Source organism: Peromyscus leucopus, chromosome 14, assembly GCF_004664715.2.
Source record: "Peromyscus leucopus breed LL Stock chromosome 14, UCI_PerLeu_2.1, whole genome shotgun sequence".
NCBI lineage: Eukaryota > Metazoa > Chordata > Mammalia > Rodentia > Cricetidae > Peromyscus > Peromyscus leucopus.
In genome coordinates, this window is record NC_051075.1 from 54,045,156 (window position 1) to 54,062,476 (window position 17,321).

Here is a 17,321-nt window from a genome sequence, read left to right on the forward strand (position 1 = left end):
CTATATGCCTTGCACCACTCTAGGCACTGAGGATAAGTCCATGAACAAAGCAGAACTTGCTTTTATGAAATTTGCATTTCCCAATGGGGGAGGGTAGTAAACATTAAATAAATAAGATTATGTGGGGAATGGGACAGGGAAGGGGAAGGAGAGTGCCCCAATTAGGAGATGTTGACTTTTAAAATGGGGTGACCTCAGAGGCTGAGGATCTTGGGCTAACTCTTATTTTTTTGTTTTTGTTTTGTTTTTTGGGGGACAAGGTTTCTCTGTGTAACTTTGGAACCTTCCTGGAACTCACTCTGTAGCCCAGGCTGGCCTTGAACTCACAGAGATCCGCTTGCCTCTGTCTCCCAAGTGTTGGGCCTAAAGGCGTGCGCCACCACTGTCTTGGGCTCATTCTTTACCACATAGGAGGCAAAGTTCCTGAGGGAATTCTCCTCCGGGCTGTACCCTCCCTGCCTTGCTCACACCAGTGTCTCGATAGTAGCTATATTTTTACCCTCACTTCTCAAGTGATTCAAGTGCTGGGTAAGATTTGCCAGCCCCTGCTTGCTAGGGATTCTCTTTGCCCAGGGTAAGTACCATTCACCCTTTGTTTTCTCAAAGTTGGGGAAGAAGTGGGCGGGAGCTTACAAGAAATTGAAAAATCCAAGCATTAATCCCTTCTTGCATAACTGGTACCCAGGAAGAAGGAACAAGGGAAGAGCTGATGCCTATATCGAAGCTGCCTGAGGTTTTTGGCAACAGTTGTTGCCACCAGATTAAAATCTAACAAAATATTCTTGCTGAGAAGCAAGTGAGGATCTCAGGAGAAATCTCTAAAGGTTGTTCCAAGGGAGGAACCTGAGGTCAAGCAAAACCAGGGTGAGAAATGAACTAACTCCTCTGACTCCCAGGCCTCCCATTGCGTCATTGAGATATGAAAATGTTTGGTCTTCCTCAGTGAACGTGGGAAGTGAGCCTTTGTGCTGGGTGTCACATGCTGGGTGCTTCAGTAATGTTTGTCATGCAGCTTTCTGGACAGGCCTCCCGTTTTCCCCTTTCGAACCTAGAGCCATCCACATTCCATTTTCTGTGGGTCCTGGTAACCAGTGACGAGAATTGGGCAGAGATGTTGACTTAGGGATCTTATGCGGAATATGAGTCAGTGAAGACTCAACCTGACTAACCCCTAGGCTGGGAATCCGTGGGATATCGCCTTCTGCAGGCCTAGAAGGGTGGTTGACAGCCATTGTGTGCTAGAAAAAATACTTCAGTAACATGTGGCATTACAAGGGTTGGCCCAACACTTAGTACTGGAGTTGTTTTCTCCAAGCTCTCTGTCTTGCTGAGTAGAGGAGCTATTGTCAGATTGCATAAGACCCCTAATGTTATATCTCCTTTTCTTCTTCTTTAGAAAAAGGGTCGCACTATGTTGCCAAGGCTGGACTCAAACTTCTAGGCACACAGGATCCACCTGAGTAGCAGTGACATGACCCCTGTCACCGTGCTTGGCTATGTTTATACTTTTGAAAGTGATTAGTACTCGAGTATTGGATATTTTAATTTGGCCTCTAAATAAGCTTTGTTTTCAAACACGGAGTTTCATGTAACCCAGTCCCACCTCCCAAACTCACTATGTAGCTGAGGATGACATCGAACTCCCGATTTTCCTGCCTCTAACTCCCAAGTGCTGGAATTACAGGCATGCATAAACGTGTGACTGCTTTCAATAAACTTCTTGAACTTCAGAACTCACATACTACGCATTTTTGCAAGTCATTGTCAACTTCGTAAACTATTTATTACATTAGTGTTCACCTGTCAAATGGAAATAATACCACGTTTCCTGCGCTCCGCGGTGGTTGACACACCCTTCGCTTGAGCAGTATTTCGAAGGTCTTTGTACATTGCGAATAATCACCAACAGCGGCGCTTGCACTCACTCATAAACGTTATTTCATCAGATCTACACATGTAGGCAGTCCCCAAAGGCTTAACCTCGCCGGAGCAGCCGGAGAGGATTTTGCTATCTGGAGATTTGTTTTGTTTTTTCCCGAAGTCAAGCAAAGTTGGCTTAGGAAAGATCTGATTTAAACTAGAAGGTGACACTCAGCACCCGGGAACTGTGAGGCGGACTCTTTAAATGCTGGGGTGGAAGGGCGGGGTCGTTGTTAGGGACGCGGCGGAGACGTCTGTTTCCAGGAAGTGACATCAGCGGCCGCGGAGATGGACGATTTACTGGACCTGGGCGAGGAGAGACGTCGCAGCTCGGCTACCTCCGTGAGGAGCGATGCTGGGGGCTGGGGACTGGTTAAACGGGTGGGACAAGTGCCCCCGACTCACCAAGAAGCCCGGAGTCGGGACAGACCCTGGCTCAGCCGCCCGAGTGCGAATCCCGGCTTAACGGAGGGTCTGCGCCCATAGCCGCTCCCGCCCTCGCCCGGGAGTCTAGTCCCCGGAAGTTCTCCAGAAAGCTGCTGGGAAGAGAGGTGGCTGGGGATGTTCTTTCCTTCCTATAACTCCCCTCCCCAGGATTGGATATCGATACTCCAGTTTATTACGTGGGGAGGGGGAGTAACAACTGGGTAAACAAACAAACAAACCTGTTGATGGGCCCGAATACACCTAGCCCCGGCTTCCTTGCTGGTAGGATGGAGGAGGCGTTGCTGTGCAGGTGAAACGGGGTATTCCTGGAAAGCATTTACCACATCGCCTGACCTTCACTGCTGGTCTCCCCCAGGCCATGGCCATCGTATAGCCAGTAGACAGTAGAGCTTGGTTAGAGACCTACATTCAGTGTTTTCTGTCAAAGTCGTTACCCGCCCCGCTCCCCCAGGTCTCGATAGCCTTTAGAGTTAGTTGAGATCACTAAAAGATGGGTCACTTGGCAAGTCCTCGGTTTCTGCTGTAAAATCTCAGGTGTCTTGAGGGGCCCTGGTAGCATCTGATGCCCTCCCAGGTGCTTAGAGAGGCACCTGTTGGAGGGAGATAATAAGAGGGCAGGAGCCAGTGAGTTGAGAATGGAGCAGGGTTTTTTTTTTGTTTGTGGGTTTTTTGTTGTTGTTGTTGTTGTTTTTAAAGCTAAGGACAATGGGCCACCAGGTCTTTCTGATACATGAAACTTTTTAGTACCTGGGATGTGAATGTAGTGATTTATTCATTCCTTCCACAAATATGTATTGAGCCCTGCTGTGTATCAGACTTTGTTCTAGGCAGAGAACAGAATGTCGCTGACCTTTGCCCTGGGGGGTCGGGGAGAAGGACAGTAAACAGGCTACCCTTAAAAGACAGGACCTCAGGTTGTAAAGTGGTTTCCTGTGTTGTCAATTTATGGGGTCTTCCAATAGTCTCCAACTTCAACGGTTGTTAGAGACACCACTTGTCAACAGCCTTTGCGGGCACGATCATTCATTTTTGTTCTAAGGTAGCCGCCGCTGTGGGATCAGATACGTTATACTTGGGTGCGCAGAAGAGGGTCCCTTCGACAGAGGAGGGTACCTTCCTCGAGAAGGAAATGGGCTATGTTATCAGAAAGATCGTCCGCACCATCCTTGAAAGATGGACAGGATTGATAATTGCCATCTGGCGCTCAGATCCTCCGCTGGCGGTTTTTATGCAGCGCTCCTAAAACCCTTTTCTTCCTTCTTGGAACACTTAGCACCGAGTTTCAGTAGGGTGCCATGGGATAAACCCAGGATTCCAAGTCGCAAGAAGACATTGCTACTTAATCGCTTTTTTAGGCCTCGGCTTCCCCTTTTATAAAATGGCCTCGGCATCAGTCTTTGTGCTCTTGGGAGACCTAAAAATGCTGATGCTATGCTGGGTTGTTTTTTTTTTATAAGTAAATGATCGCACACCGATATTCTTCAACGCCCATTAGAGTGCCTCAGAGTTTTATGTGTGTGTGTCCCGGGGAACGTTGGAGACGGAGCCCCTGCCCACTGGGAGGGCTCGGGGAACACCTGCAAATGTTTCATCTGGTGACTCAGAATCTTGAGGTGCTCTGGTTTCCAAAAGGGATGTCTCAGCATTCCTGTCCCCTGTCCTCCCCCCACCCCCACCTTGTACTTGTAGATGCAGATCCAGCCAGCAGAGCCAGAGGTCTCTCTGGAGTCCTCTGGTGTCAGTTGCCATGCATTTGAGGCGTTCTCTCCGAAAGCCGGCCTGGTAGCTGTCACTCAAGGCCTACCTAGGAAGGTGGGGGCCTTTACTGCCTCCCCTGAGCTGTGGCTTGAGGCTTCTGCCCAGGCTAGCTGCGGTTCCAACTGCGTGTGGTGGGCAGAATAGTGGCTGCTTTTGCTCTGACGGTGGCTTTTGAAAACTCTCGCCATCAAGACCCTGTATGTTTCCCGTTCTGCCGGACAGAATGGACTTGGGTACCTTCTCTTAAGGATTTAGAGAATTCCCTATGAGTATGTACAAGTTACTCAAATCCTGTTCTCTGTGTCATGCCATAAAACCCCAGCTCTGGCTTACCACGAGGTCGTACCCACAGGGCCTCAAATGACATCCGATCATCTGCGCTCTCGTCTCTCCTTGCAGGGGGCCAAGATGGGCCGCCGCGCCCAACAGGAGTCACCTCAGGCTGAGAGTTACTTCAGCAGCAAGAATTCTTCGTTGACGCAGACTGAAGAGGTGAGTGTCACAAAGACAGAAGTCAACAGGAAGATGTGGAGCAATGCCCTGGGAGAATGACGGAACCCGTAATGAGCAGGGCCCTGGAACTTGGTATTTCTGTGGAATGCCAGCCACTCCACATGTCTTGATTTGGAAGTTCCTTTCTAGGACATTTGTCCTACTGGGGACATCTTTTCTTTGAGACCTTTGGATTCTGGACTGTTCCCCCCCCCCAAATTTATTTTGTTTGTTTGTTTTTGTTTTTCAAGACAAGGTTTCTTTGTGTAGCACTGGCTATTCGGGAACTCGCTCTGTAGACCAGGCTGGCCTCAAACTCACAGAGATCCACCTACCTTTGCCTCCCAAGTGCTGGGTTTAAAGGTATGTGCTACCATACCCAGCTTGCTTTTATTTATTTATTTATGTATGTATGTGTGTATGTATGTATGTATGTATGTATGTATTGTTTTTCAAGACAGGGTTTCTCTGTGTAACAGTTCTGGCTGTCCTGGAACTCACTTTGTAGACCAGGCTGACCTCGAACTCACTGAGATTCGGCCTGTCTCTGACACCCAAGTACTAGGATTAAAGGTTTGTGCTACCACTGCCTGGCTTTTTTTTTTTTTTTTTTTTTTTTTTTTTTTTTTTTTTTTTTAAAAAGACAGGGTCTCAAGTAGGCCAGGCTGGTATAGAACTCACTGTGTAGCTGAGGTTGACCTTGAACTACTGATTCTCCCTCCTCCGCCTCCTGAAAGCTGGGATTCCAGGCATGGACTGCCTGCCCCGCCCTGTTGTTACAGGTACTAGGTCCAGGATTTCATGTGTGCCAGGCAAGCGCCCCACAGACTGAGCACATCCTTAGCCTTGGAGGCATCCCTCTGAAGTCAGGGACTGGGAAGTTTCCCAAGGCAGACCCTGTCCACGTTTTTATTTCCACTGAATGAACACCAGGAAGGTGCTTTGGCGCCGTGAAGTTGAATCACAACAACTGGGGGTTTGCTGCTGGTAGCAACCTCTGTCTCCTAGAGTCTCAGGCAGGAAGGGGGCTGGAAACTTTTCCAGTCGGCCTTGACCTTTAAGGAATGATCCAGCTTCTTTGTGAAGGGTGGGAAATCCACAAGCAGTACTCTCGAATACCAGGGTTCACTCAGCCCCCTTCCTTGGATAGTCTTTGCCTTTCCGCGCCTCCCTGACCTCTGTAGGCTGTCTTCCCAGGACTGCCTTCACCTGCTTTTGCCGTGCCCGCCCCGGGGTAGGCCGGGTCGTTTGCTGATTGTAGTTTTCCTCGCCTCTCCGCTCCACCAGAAAGTGAGTCACCAGACGGTACGAAGCCTGGCTTCTTGGCGGCCGTTCAACTCAGCAGCTCACGGGGGGCTGAGGGGTCCTGCGCCGAGACGCCTGGCAGACCACATAGGTGTGCGTAATCCAGACACACCGTCCTTGCAGATCTCAGGAGCGGAGAAGTGTTTCCCTGCATCTGAAGTGATGTCACCAGGGTCTTAACGCTCTTGATGTGGTCCTGGCTGCGTATCTTTCATTTCCCCACTTACTGTAAAAGTGTATGAGGAATTCTTACTGTAACTGTGATGCCAGCATGTAAAACCTGGCAGCTGACTCTTCCCTCACCAGCAGAAGACCCTAGGGAGGGTATAGGGGCCTGCAGGTCATATGAGCACCCTAAAGGGATAACTGGTACCTCTTCAAAGCTGGTTGAGGCTGTCAGGATATATATAGATCAGCACTGCCTGACCTTCTGATCGTCTAAGAAATGCTGGCGGTCTAGTTTTGTGTGTGTGTGTGTGTGTGTGTGTGTGTGTGTGTACTGCACACCTGTTGCTGACTCTGGTCCTCAGTATCTTCCTTGGAGGTCGTTATGCAAAGTCATTCTGTCCCTCATCTCTCTGGTGCCCAGCAGGATTCCAGGATGCCTCCCTCCCCTTCCTGAGGTAGTGGGGTTTGAAGCAGCGCATGGGCAGCCTCCCACAGGACCGTATACTCACTGGGCTGTGTGAGACTCTTTGGCTGTTTCTTTCTAAAATTAGATCCAGGATTTGTGCCCATTTACACCCGGTTCTGAGCATCACTACTCGGTGTGTTTATTTTTATCCCCTCGCTGACTTTATTTAGTGGCGATATCCCTAAAAAAAAAAAAAAAATGTAAGCATGGTACCTGGGAACTGTCAGGCGGACTGGTGTTACTTTAGAGTCAAGTAGGAATTAGTTTTGAATAAATAGTTATTTTAAAGTGAGGTGGTGGAATTGGGACGTGGAAGAAGGAATCAGAGAGACTTGGAGTTTGCCACTGACTCTTCTAATTGCTTGGCTCTTAAATCCAGTAATCTCTGGAATCCTCCATCTCGTCATTTGTCAAAGGGTGATCCCAGCACCATTAGATGAATGTGGGGATCAAGTGAGCTCTGCATTTAAGCACTTTGGTAAACTAAAAAGCCTGTATAAGCCCCCGTTCATTCAGCACATCAGTGAGTGAATGAGTCTCTGCACTCCGCCGTTCCCGGGGAAGGGCTGCCTGAAGGAGGGCGGTTAGGGCCCGGTGTGATGGCACACACTGTAATCCAGGCCCTGGGCGTGGTGAGTCGGTTCTCTCCTTCCACCGGAGGTTCGGGCATTGAACTCAGGTCACCAGACCTGCACGGCAAGCCCTCTATCCACCGAGGAGGCTTCTCCAGCCTGCAGCCACGCTGTGTTCAGCTTCTACAGTTAGACTTTTTTTTAAAAAAAATGGTCAATAGTTATGAAATTGAGAAACCTGATGTGAAAAACCCAGATTTGGGGTTTCCCTCGGAAATCAGAAGCTCTTCCCCGTGAGACCCGTGGGCTGGCGTTTCCATGTGGCAGCAAGGCGGGGTCACTGGTGCCACATCTTGGGTCACCTTGCGGGTGACTAGGCCTCCCCAGTTCACTGCTTTCCACCTGCCTGTCTTTATTCGTAGTGCTGGGGGTGGAACCCGAGGCCTTGCACATGTTAGACACGTGCCTTACTGTTGAGCCCTACCCCAGCTCTGCCTGCCTTCCTTCCTTCCTTCCTTCCTCCCTCCCTCCCTCCCTCCCTCCCTCCCTCCCTCCCTTCGTTTTCTCTGTAGCTGTCCTGGAACTAACTGGCTTTGTAGCCCAGGCCTGCCTCTGCCCCCCAAGCGCTGGGATCAGAGGTGTGCGCCACCACCACCCGGCCACTTCTTACTTTTTGTTTGCTGGCTTGTTTGTTTCTGAGACAGATTTGCACCGTAGCCCAGGCTGGCCTCAGCCTTCAGGGGCTTCTGCTTCAGCCTCTTGAGTGCTGCGATCGCAAGCGTGTGCCTCCGTGCTTGGCCACTTCTCGTTTTAACGCCCCGTCAGACTTGTTCACTTGGTCAGCATGGTGCCCATTTCCCCCCGAGTTTCAAACCTGTGCTGTTTGGGGACGATTTCCAGGCGTTCTTCTGCATCTGTTAGCCCTGACAGATTAACATTAACATCCGACAGGCCCTTTCCCCTAGCCTGACTGAAATAGGACTGACTTTCGAGGAGTTCAGTGGAGGACAGGGGGGATGTGGTCACGGGGTGATGTCCTGTGTCATCCTAACCCATCCAATTTCCTGCTGCGCTGTTGGAACCTCGTGGCTTCAGTTCTCACGGTTACAAGATGACTGATGATTGTCCAGGGGTTGGAACTGCATTCTAGGCAGGAAAAGGGTTCAGGGCGCATCCGGTTAAATGCTCCCCTTCGATCAGGAAACGGTAGCCGGAGACCTCAGCGGGTATATGCCTAGCTGCATTTAATTGGTCAGTACACAGTTTTACAGCTGCCCTGGCTTTCAAGAGAGCTTTTAATCCAGTCGGAATTGGGTCTTGTAACTGCCACTCTGGGTTTGGGAGGAGTTTTTACCTGGGACATTGGTGTTTCTTGGTGAGTGAGGGGCATGGCTATGGAGTAGGCTTTTTTGAGTTGTCCTGACAGGCCTGGGAGCTGACTCAGCCAGGAAAATGCTTGCCGTGTGTATTAGTTACTTTACTGTTGCGGTGATAAAACTCCATGACCAAGGCAACCAAGGGAGGAAGGGTTTCTTTGGTGTTTATCGTCCCTGAGGGATATGAAATTTATCACCATCATGGCGGAGAGCCTGGCGGTTGCCAGGCAGACAGGCATGGGGCCGGAGCAGCAGCTGAGAGCTCACATTAAAATTTTTTGAGATTATAATGACATCATTTCCCCCTTCCTTTCTTCCCTCCAAACTCTCCCATGACTGCCCTGCACCCTCCCCACCAAGAGCTCCCATCTTGGGGGAACAAAAGCTGCCACAGTGGGAATGACTGGAGCCTTTTGAAGCCTCAGAGCCCACCCACAGCGACACAGCTCCTCGCCCTTCCCCATCAGTCCCAGGTATTCAGACCCGTGAGTTGAATCTGTGGCAGCCAATCTCATTCGAATCATCATCGCCTGTGTGAGGTCCCGTGCCCCCACATAAGAACCAGGCTCAGTGGTGCTCACCTGTAACCCCAGCACTGGAAAGTGGAGCCAAGAGGACCCCTGGGGCTTGCTGGCAATCTGTGAGCTCTCCGGGTTCAGTGAGAGACCCTGCCTCGGAAACTGAGGTGGAGGGCAGTGCAAGAACTGCGCCTGACCTCAACACTTGGTCCCCATGAACCTATAGAGACATCGACATAGATACACAACACAGACACAGACACACACACACACACACACACATACACACACACACACACACGCACGCACGCACGCACGCACGCACACACACACAGAAAGAGAAGTTGATACAAACTAACTTGACATTAAAAATTAGAACTTATACAAACTTTTTAAATAGATTTGGATAAGAAAGGAAAGAATTCTATTTTCGGCCAACTCCCTTCCCTACATTCCTCTCCGATCCCTTACAGTTGTGTGGGGCTCCATGAGAAGAACCCTGTCCTGTGTCCCAGTGTGCCTAAGCGGATTGTCCAGGAAACTCTTCCCCTGGGTTGCATTCTCCCAGCCATTTTGGTCACCGTTTAGGGGCTCTGTGCCCGAGGAGCACATGTGGCTGGGCCCAAGGAGTGGGACCCTGGCCCGCACTGAGAGAGGAGGAAAGGGCTTGTGGTTTGCTTGGTCATTCTTTAGATGTCGAAGAATGTTACTGCCCGTTTTTCCTGAATGAACAGGGAGATGAGCTCCTTTGTCTTTTGACTGGCTTGGAGTCCACTGGAGTCGTGCCATATTCTCTCTCTCTCTCTCTCTCTCTCTCTCTCTCTGTGTGTGTGTGTGTGTGTGCGTGTGTGTGTATGTATGGACTTTTTCATGTGAGCATATATATGTATGTCAGAGGCTGATGTTGGGTGTCTTCCTTGATTACTCTCCCATCTCATTTTTGGGGACATGGTCTCTCACCAAGCCTGGAATTCATCAAGTCAGATAGGCTGGCTGGCCCATGAGCTCCAGGGATCTGCCTGTTGCCCTGACTTCCCCACTCTCCCGAGGTTTACAGATGTGAGCCACTGCCCCTGACATTTACGTGGGTGCTGTGCTGGGGACTGAACTCAGGTCCTCATGCTTGTGTGGCACCCACTTTACCAACCTAGTCATTGCCCCAGCCCCCTGGACCAGTGCCTGGTTCTTTAGGGTTGCCATGGAGATCACAGTGGGCAATGGAAGCGTAGTAGGTAATACAGTATCTCTAGCCATGGAGCCCCCAGGAAGTGTGGAGCACTGAGAAGGCTCATGACCATCGTGTGTGTGTGTGTGTGTGTGTGTGTGTGTGTGTGTGTGTGTGTGTGTATGTCTGTCTGTCTCTGTCTCTGTGTCTGTGTGTGTCTCATTGGTCACAGATCAGACTCGGATCAGGTGTGTGGTTCCGTTAGCAAATCAAGTTGGCAGTAATTTAAATTAGGAGGGGGCTTTGCTGGAAGGTAGTTCTACAGTGTGTCTGAGGAAAAGCAGCTGTACGAGTTGAAAGCGGGTGTCTCTGCCCGACAAGCCATTCTGCTGACTCAAATGATTCTTACATAACTCCTTCGAGAAAAGCCCTGGGCCATCCAGTTATGTTACGCTGAGTTTGGGCAAAAGTAGGCTTTGGCAAAACGCTCCAGCGCTGGTTTAGCTATGGATGCGTTTCTTCCTCGCTTATGTAAGGTGGCTTCTGGCCTGAGCTTTTATCTTGCAGATACAAATCAGAGCCTCCATTGAAAACAATTGCTACCTGTGTGCTAAGCCCATGCAGGAACCAGGGAAAGCCTCTTGAAGTAGATACCATTACCTCACTCAGGAGAGGCTGGGTAACTTGTCCAGAGGCCTTAGCTCGTCTCTGCCTGTAGCCAGCCACTCTGGGCCCTGTCCTACCCTCCCTCCCCCCAATGAAGAAGGGGCTTTGGGAGAGAGCAGAGAGACCAGGGGATCCTGGAGTCTTCTGCAGAGGGAGTGAGTCCTCATTTTGGTCACCCTTATTAGTTGTGGAGAGAGGCGTTGGAATCACAGCTGTTTCTTCTCTCCCCCCATACCCTTAGTGTTCCTCCTGAGGACACAGAGCTCAAAGTTAGCCAGAATCTTGCCTAGGAATCTGAGAAATGCTGCTGGACTCATGTTCCCAAATTAGGCCAATTTCCTCATCCCCCAGCCACCTCCTCGGCCAGCACTCCCGTGGCCCTCTGCATTACGTCCCTCGCCCTGTGCCTGTTCCCCGACTGGTCTGCCAGCAGGGTGGTTATTTTCAGCCCAATAGGGTTATCTCCTGACCCTTTTTGGTGACATTTTTTTCTCCTTTCTCACAAAAATAACTCTCATGATTGGTCACATTTTTCAGCCTTTTTCGTAGCCTCTTCTCCAATCGGCTGGGTTGAATGATGTCTCTGATAACGTTGCCAAGGAGGGATGCAGGGAATTTGATGTGGGGCTGTTCACAAGGAATGCGTTTTCCACACTTCATATTTATGTCATGCTTCGAATGCCTCAGTTTGGGCTCTCCCTCTGGGTGGGCAGATGTACATCACCGACCCATCCCCGGGCCTGGCTGCTGTGTGGGCGGGAATGTCCTGTCAGGGGAGAGCTCGCCATGCGAAATCAGCATCTCCGAGTCTTGTTCAGCTCTGCTCCAGCGTTCAGAGCTTTCTGGCTGCCCCAGGACAGTGCACTGTCCCGTGTCCCATGATGAAGGTTGGTGCTCACCAAGCACCTTAAGACGCTCTTCCTCACCTGACATAAATACCAGAGGCTTAGCCCAGGATGTCAGTTAGTCGTCTGTTGTCCTCTGTCCAAAAAGGTGAGGATTGCCATTTCACCTTTGACCCCAGCTCTGCCATTAGCTAGGTGTACCTCTTCACAAGTTGCTTACCATACTAAACCTGTTTCCTCATCTGCTGAATGGACACAGTGGTGGTACTTACAGGGCTGGAGGTTACCTGAGAGAATGTAGAACGCTCTGGAACAGTGTCTAACTCATGCAGCTACTTTTGACATTTATCTAAGTCATGAGAATTAGAACCCGTTACCGGCTTGTCCTGAATTTCCGTTCTGGTCAAGAGTCAGAAGTGTTCATATTTCACAGAACTAACTGGTCCTTAGGGCAACCCCCCAGAACAAACAAAGCAAACAATGGCATTTGGATGGGACTCTTTGGAGAGAATCTGTGGCGACCCATTTTGTCTCCTCTGTGAGCATGCCTGCCTATACTATCGGCCAGTTATTTCCCAGTGCTTGTCCACTTCCCATAGACTAATCCTTAGTTGTTGACACATACTTTGGTGGTTCTGAGGGTGTGGGAGGAAAGGAGGACACGCGTGACCTTTGTGACTTCAGTGGCCTCGAGTAAAAGGTAACATTCATTCATTCACTTATTAAAGCTTGACTGAACGCCTTCTGCGTGCCAGGTCCTGGATAGTCACGGTCCCAAGGTCTCCTAGAACCTTGGTCTGGGAGCCTGCAAAGGGGTTGCGAAGCAAATCAGAGAGAGGTGTCACCAGCCGGGAGACTCTGAAGCTCGGGGCACCCAGCTAGACTCTCCAGGAAGGAGCCATGTCTGAGCCGAGACTCAGTTCACACCAGAAGAGCAGGCAGGTTTCTCCTGGAAAGGGAAGGGCGTTCCGGAGGCAAGGAGAGAGTGTGGCAGGTCGGGTTTCTCCCGGGACTCACCGGTGCCCCCGGGTTTGAATCCAGCCCCTTCTCCATCCGTTTGTTGTTCAGCTGGTCAGGAAGACCTCTGAGGTGGGCCCCGGGATCTCACACTGCCGAGACACCAGAGTTGATCGGCCTCCTTTTGGATAGGTGGACTGCTGGCTCGCGTTGAGAAGTCTTTTTTTTTTTTGGTTGGAGAAGATTTTCCTGGTAACGATGCTTGTGTTGTGATGAGAACGGACTCCTGTTCAGGCAAGGCTTCCAGATCAGACTCCTCGGCAGCCCTGGCTCCAAAGAGCATTCTGTGACGGAAAACAACATGGAACTAGGAAAGTGGTTCGAGCCACTACAGTGTCACCTCGGTCCCAAGGGAGCGGCCCTGTTCCCGGGTCTTCCCTTGTGTGCCCACCCTCCCGAGGTTCAGCTAGAGTCGTCCTGTGCAAACCCACAGCGGTTCACATTCAGAAGCAGTTCTAAATGTGCGTCACCCCGGGTTCCATCCCAGTGTTACCAAAAAAAAAAAAAAAAAAAAAAAATCATTTCCCCCACAATTAATACCCAATGTTTTCAGAAGTTCAAAACAAACAAATTCTGAGTGCTGTAGCTCATGCCTGAAATCCCAGTACTCGGGAGGCTGAGGCAGGAGAAAATGCTTTAAGTTTGAAGTCAGCCTGATCTACCTACCTAGTGAGTTCCAGGCCAGTCACAGCAAAACCCTGCTGACACTTGACCTTGTGAGGTTTGGTTTTTATGCATCTCCAGCCTCGCTTCAGAGCTGTCTCCTGTTACAGTGGAGCTGAGCCTCTACCGCTTCTGTGATTCCCTACCCACCCCCCAAACTCTGTCGTTCCACAGGACGGCATAGTTACCGCTACTCTTGTGCGTGCGTGCGTGCTCACACGCACAGGCGCATGTACCCATGCAAGAGGCCAGGGGAGGGTGTCAGATGTCTCCCTTATCACTCTCTGCTGTGTTCCCTTGAGATAAGGTCTCTCGTTGAACCTGAAACTTAGCATCTTGATTAGACTGGCTTGCCAGCGAGCTCCCAGGTTCTGCCTGTCTCCAACCCCAACACTGGGGTTACAGTCATACACAGCCATGCCTGGCTTTTATTAATACATGGGTGCTGGGGATTCGAACTCAGGCCCTCCTCCTTGCACAGCAGGCATTCTTACGCACTGGGCCATCTCCACAGCCCTAGACTCCTACTCTTTATGGGCTGACTGTTAGTTATTCTCAGGTTCAAGTTGCATGTTGCTCTTTTAAAAAAATATCCCCCCCGTTTCAGCTGGTCCCCTCATTGCACTTTCATAGTGTTCTTTGATTTTTCCCTCCCCCGTGTATATCGGTAATTTGTGTAATTATTTAGACCATCAGTTACAGACTCCAGGTGTTCCACTGTGCTTCCTCTAGCCCTGGTCCTGGCACCTGGTGGGCCCTCAGTTCTGGTTAAAGGAACAGAGAAAAGGCCTAGGAGGGCTTCGTGTTCGAGAGCGGTGTGCCAGTTTGAGGTACCTCCGGGACTGCCGGTGGGTGCTGCCCAGGAGGCTTTTCTGCATGGTGCTTGAAGATGCCAAGTTCAGGGCTGGCATCGCTAACATTCAGGTGGTGAGCAGAAGCCGTGTTCTCACGGAGTTTGTAGGATCAGAAGAGGCGAGGCCCCCTTGACAAGCTGAGGACAGGCAGAGGCTGGGGCATACCCACAGTTTAAAAACACAGAGGTAAGCCCGTCTGTCCCAAGTTGTCCAGTGACCAGAGAGGAGAGGAGAAAAGCAGACATCTGGAGTGTGCCCAAGCCAAGGTAAGTGAGAGGAGGAGGGATCAGCAGTGATTGGCAGCCCTGAGAGGGTCCAGGAAGGCAGTTTACTGGACCTAGTAATGGGCACCGCTGCAGATTCTGGGCCAGTATGTCGGGCCGTGTGCGCCTGCGCAGAACCACACACTGACTGGCCTCAGTAAGAACTTGCCGGAAGAATCCAGCAAGTAGATTCTGACATGTCTGTGTTCTCCACCAAATGAGGAGGGCTCCTTGTCTGTCCCCCTTGGCGTCTGTCTGTCCTTTTCTTCCCTTACTGGCCTCCCCTTGTTTTTCTTCCGTTTTCCCAGTTTCTCTCTTTCTCATACCCCTTTCTGGTTTTCCTCTTAACCAATGGTTATGGAGAATTCAATCTCCTATACTCACCCCCCCTCCCCCGTGTGTGTGTGTGTGTGTGTGTGTGTGTGTGTGTGTGTGTGTGTGTGTTACTTTTCTATTTCTGTGGACAGACACCTCAAACAAGACAACTTTGAAAAGAAAGCATTTAATTAGCGGCTTGCTTACCGTTTCAGAGAGTGAGTCCCTAACCGTCCTGGCTGGGAGCATGGCGGAAGGCAGGCATGCATAGTACTAAAGCAGTAGCTGAGAACTTACATCTGATCCATAAGTTGCAGGCAGAGCGTGTGACTGGACCTGGCATGGGCTTTTGATACTTCAAGTCTTATCCCCAGTGACACCTCCCCCAAGAAGGTCACACCTTCTAATTATATCCAAAATGGTTCCACCAGCTGGGGACCAAACATTGAAATATATGAGCCTTTGGGGGCCGAACCACCACAATGCTTTTAAATTTATTTACCTTGTTTGTGGGTAGGGATGGTGGTGTGGGTGCCTGTGTACCATAACTTGCATATAGAGATCAGAGGACCACTTGTGGGAGGCAATTGTCTCCTACCATGTGGGTCCTCCGTCAAGTCTTCAGGCTCTGCAGTAAGTACCTTACTCACTGAGCCATTTTGCTGGAGATATATATATATATATATATATATATATATATATATATATATATATCCAAGAATGGAACCACCCACAATGGGCTGGGCCCGCCTCCATCAATAATTAATTAAGAAAATGCCCTGCAGCTGGATCTTATGGAGGCCTTTTCTCAATTACGTTTCCCTCCTTTCAGATAACTCTTGTTTGTATATCAAGTTGACATAAGACCAGCCAGCAAGAGGCTTTGTGTTATAACAGTGGGGCTTATTTCCTACGCTGTGGGATGCCCACAAAGATGTTGATCAGGGAAAGACATTCTTGACTTTGTTTTCTAGGGAGAGGAATCTGGCAGCTATATTGGAGAATAGCCTAGCATGGAGAGAGTGTTGGCAGGGAGATGCATGGAGGCAGTTGGAGTCGTCACAGGAGATGATGTAGCAGAGCCAAGGCAGTGTTCCCAAGCTTCAGGCCGTACCACGATGCTCTTACAGTTTCTGGGGCCCACATGCCTCTCCCATTATTAACGTTAAACAAACAAACAAACAAATAACCCCCACCAAAAACAACAACTCCCCTTTTGTACTTAAGTTTTTGAAAAGAAAATTTATCAGTGACACAGAGTTTATAGTAGTTAGATATTTCAAAATGGCAATGAAACAGTTTCCGGTTCTCACTGGGGTTTCAAACGCAGCAAGGTCATTGTCGCTTGAAGCTCGGGCAGTGCTGTGAGTTGTCTGAAAATGGAACCACTGGTGGAGAGTTAGCCAAATGCCCTGAGTGGTGGTCCGTGTATCAGTTACTTTTGGGTGCTGTGATTAAACACTGACTAAAAGAACATTGGGGAGGCAAAGGTCTATTTCATCTTTCCACTTCCGGGTCATAGTCCATCACTGAGGGAAGCCAGGGCAGCAACCTTGGAGGAACACTGCTTACCCGCTCACTCTGGTCATGCTCAGCCAACTTTCTTACATTACCCAGGCCCACCATGGACTAGGCCCTCCCAGATTAGTCATCCATCAAGACACTCACAGACATGGCCGCAGGCCAGTCTGATCTTAAACGGTTCCTCCGCTGAGGTGTCCTCTTCCCACGTGACCCCAGGCTGTGTCATAGCAACAGGAAAACTAACCAGCACGGTCATGGTTTACCTCGGCCTTTTTTTAGTGACCAAGATAGAGAATTAAAGAGACTTGTTAACCGAATAGCATGAGCTCAGAAAACATGTTTTGTACTTTTTTTTAGAAGAGTCAAGGTCTAGAGGAGCTTGTGGGGAGTGAGGTAGAGACATTTGTGTGTGTGTGTGGGGGGGGGCGGTGATTGGATGAAGTAGGCTCTACTTGAAAGACCTGCGAGCGAATCAACAAAGTCTGTGGGGTAAAGCCAGGCTTTGGAAGCGTCGAGAGATGAAGAGAATGTGTAGTGTATCCAGGGTATTAAGTCTGCTTGGGAACAGGAGACGCTGGCTGGTAAGCCTCAGTGAGATCTCTAGCAAGGCTGGACCTCTTCTCACTGTGTGCATGCCAGTAATTCCTGCGGAGCAGGCTGATAGTAAAACACTCACTTAACAGTGATGCTTCACACGAGACGGTTCACAAGACCGAGTGTAATCAGTGCCAGACGGAAACATTTCTGGCCACATACTTTTGCCCAGGGTATAATAGCTATGTCTTGTCTTCATTCTGACTTTGGCTTTTTGTGTAATTCTCACAGTGGTTACTCTGGGAGCTGGAGCATGAACCCCTAAACTACGTGCGACAATGTGGGGACCTTGTGAGTCCCCTTGTCCCCCTTGGTCCTCTGTGCTATGGACAGCACATATTTTAAGAGCACGTGCGTTATAACTTCTGCAGAACACTTTGTAGCCTCGACTTA

At 49.9% G+C, this 17,321-nt stretch overlaps 1 protein-coding gene across 4 annotated transcripts in view; it reads left to right on the forward strand.

The window, feature by feature from the left end:
- The first annotated feature begins 1,959 nt into the window (after positions 1 to 1,959).
- Ift43 (intraflagellar transport 43) overlaps positions 1,960 to 17,321 on the forward strand; it is an 85,674-nt gene continuing 70,312 nt past the window's right edge. The window contains exons 1-2 of one of the 4 annotated variants that reach the window (XM_037210729.1): positions 1,960 to 2,262; positions 4,525 to 4,617. In XM_037210729.1, the coding sequence (XP_037066624.1) occupies positions 2,209 to 2,262; positions 4,525 to 4,617 (147 nt within the window). In that variant the 5' untranslated portion in view covers positions 1,960 to 2,208. The other 3 variants (XM_028876288.2, XM_028876298.2, XM_037210730.1) reach the window with 3 other exon arrangements.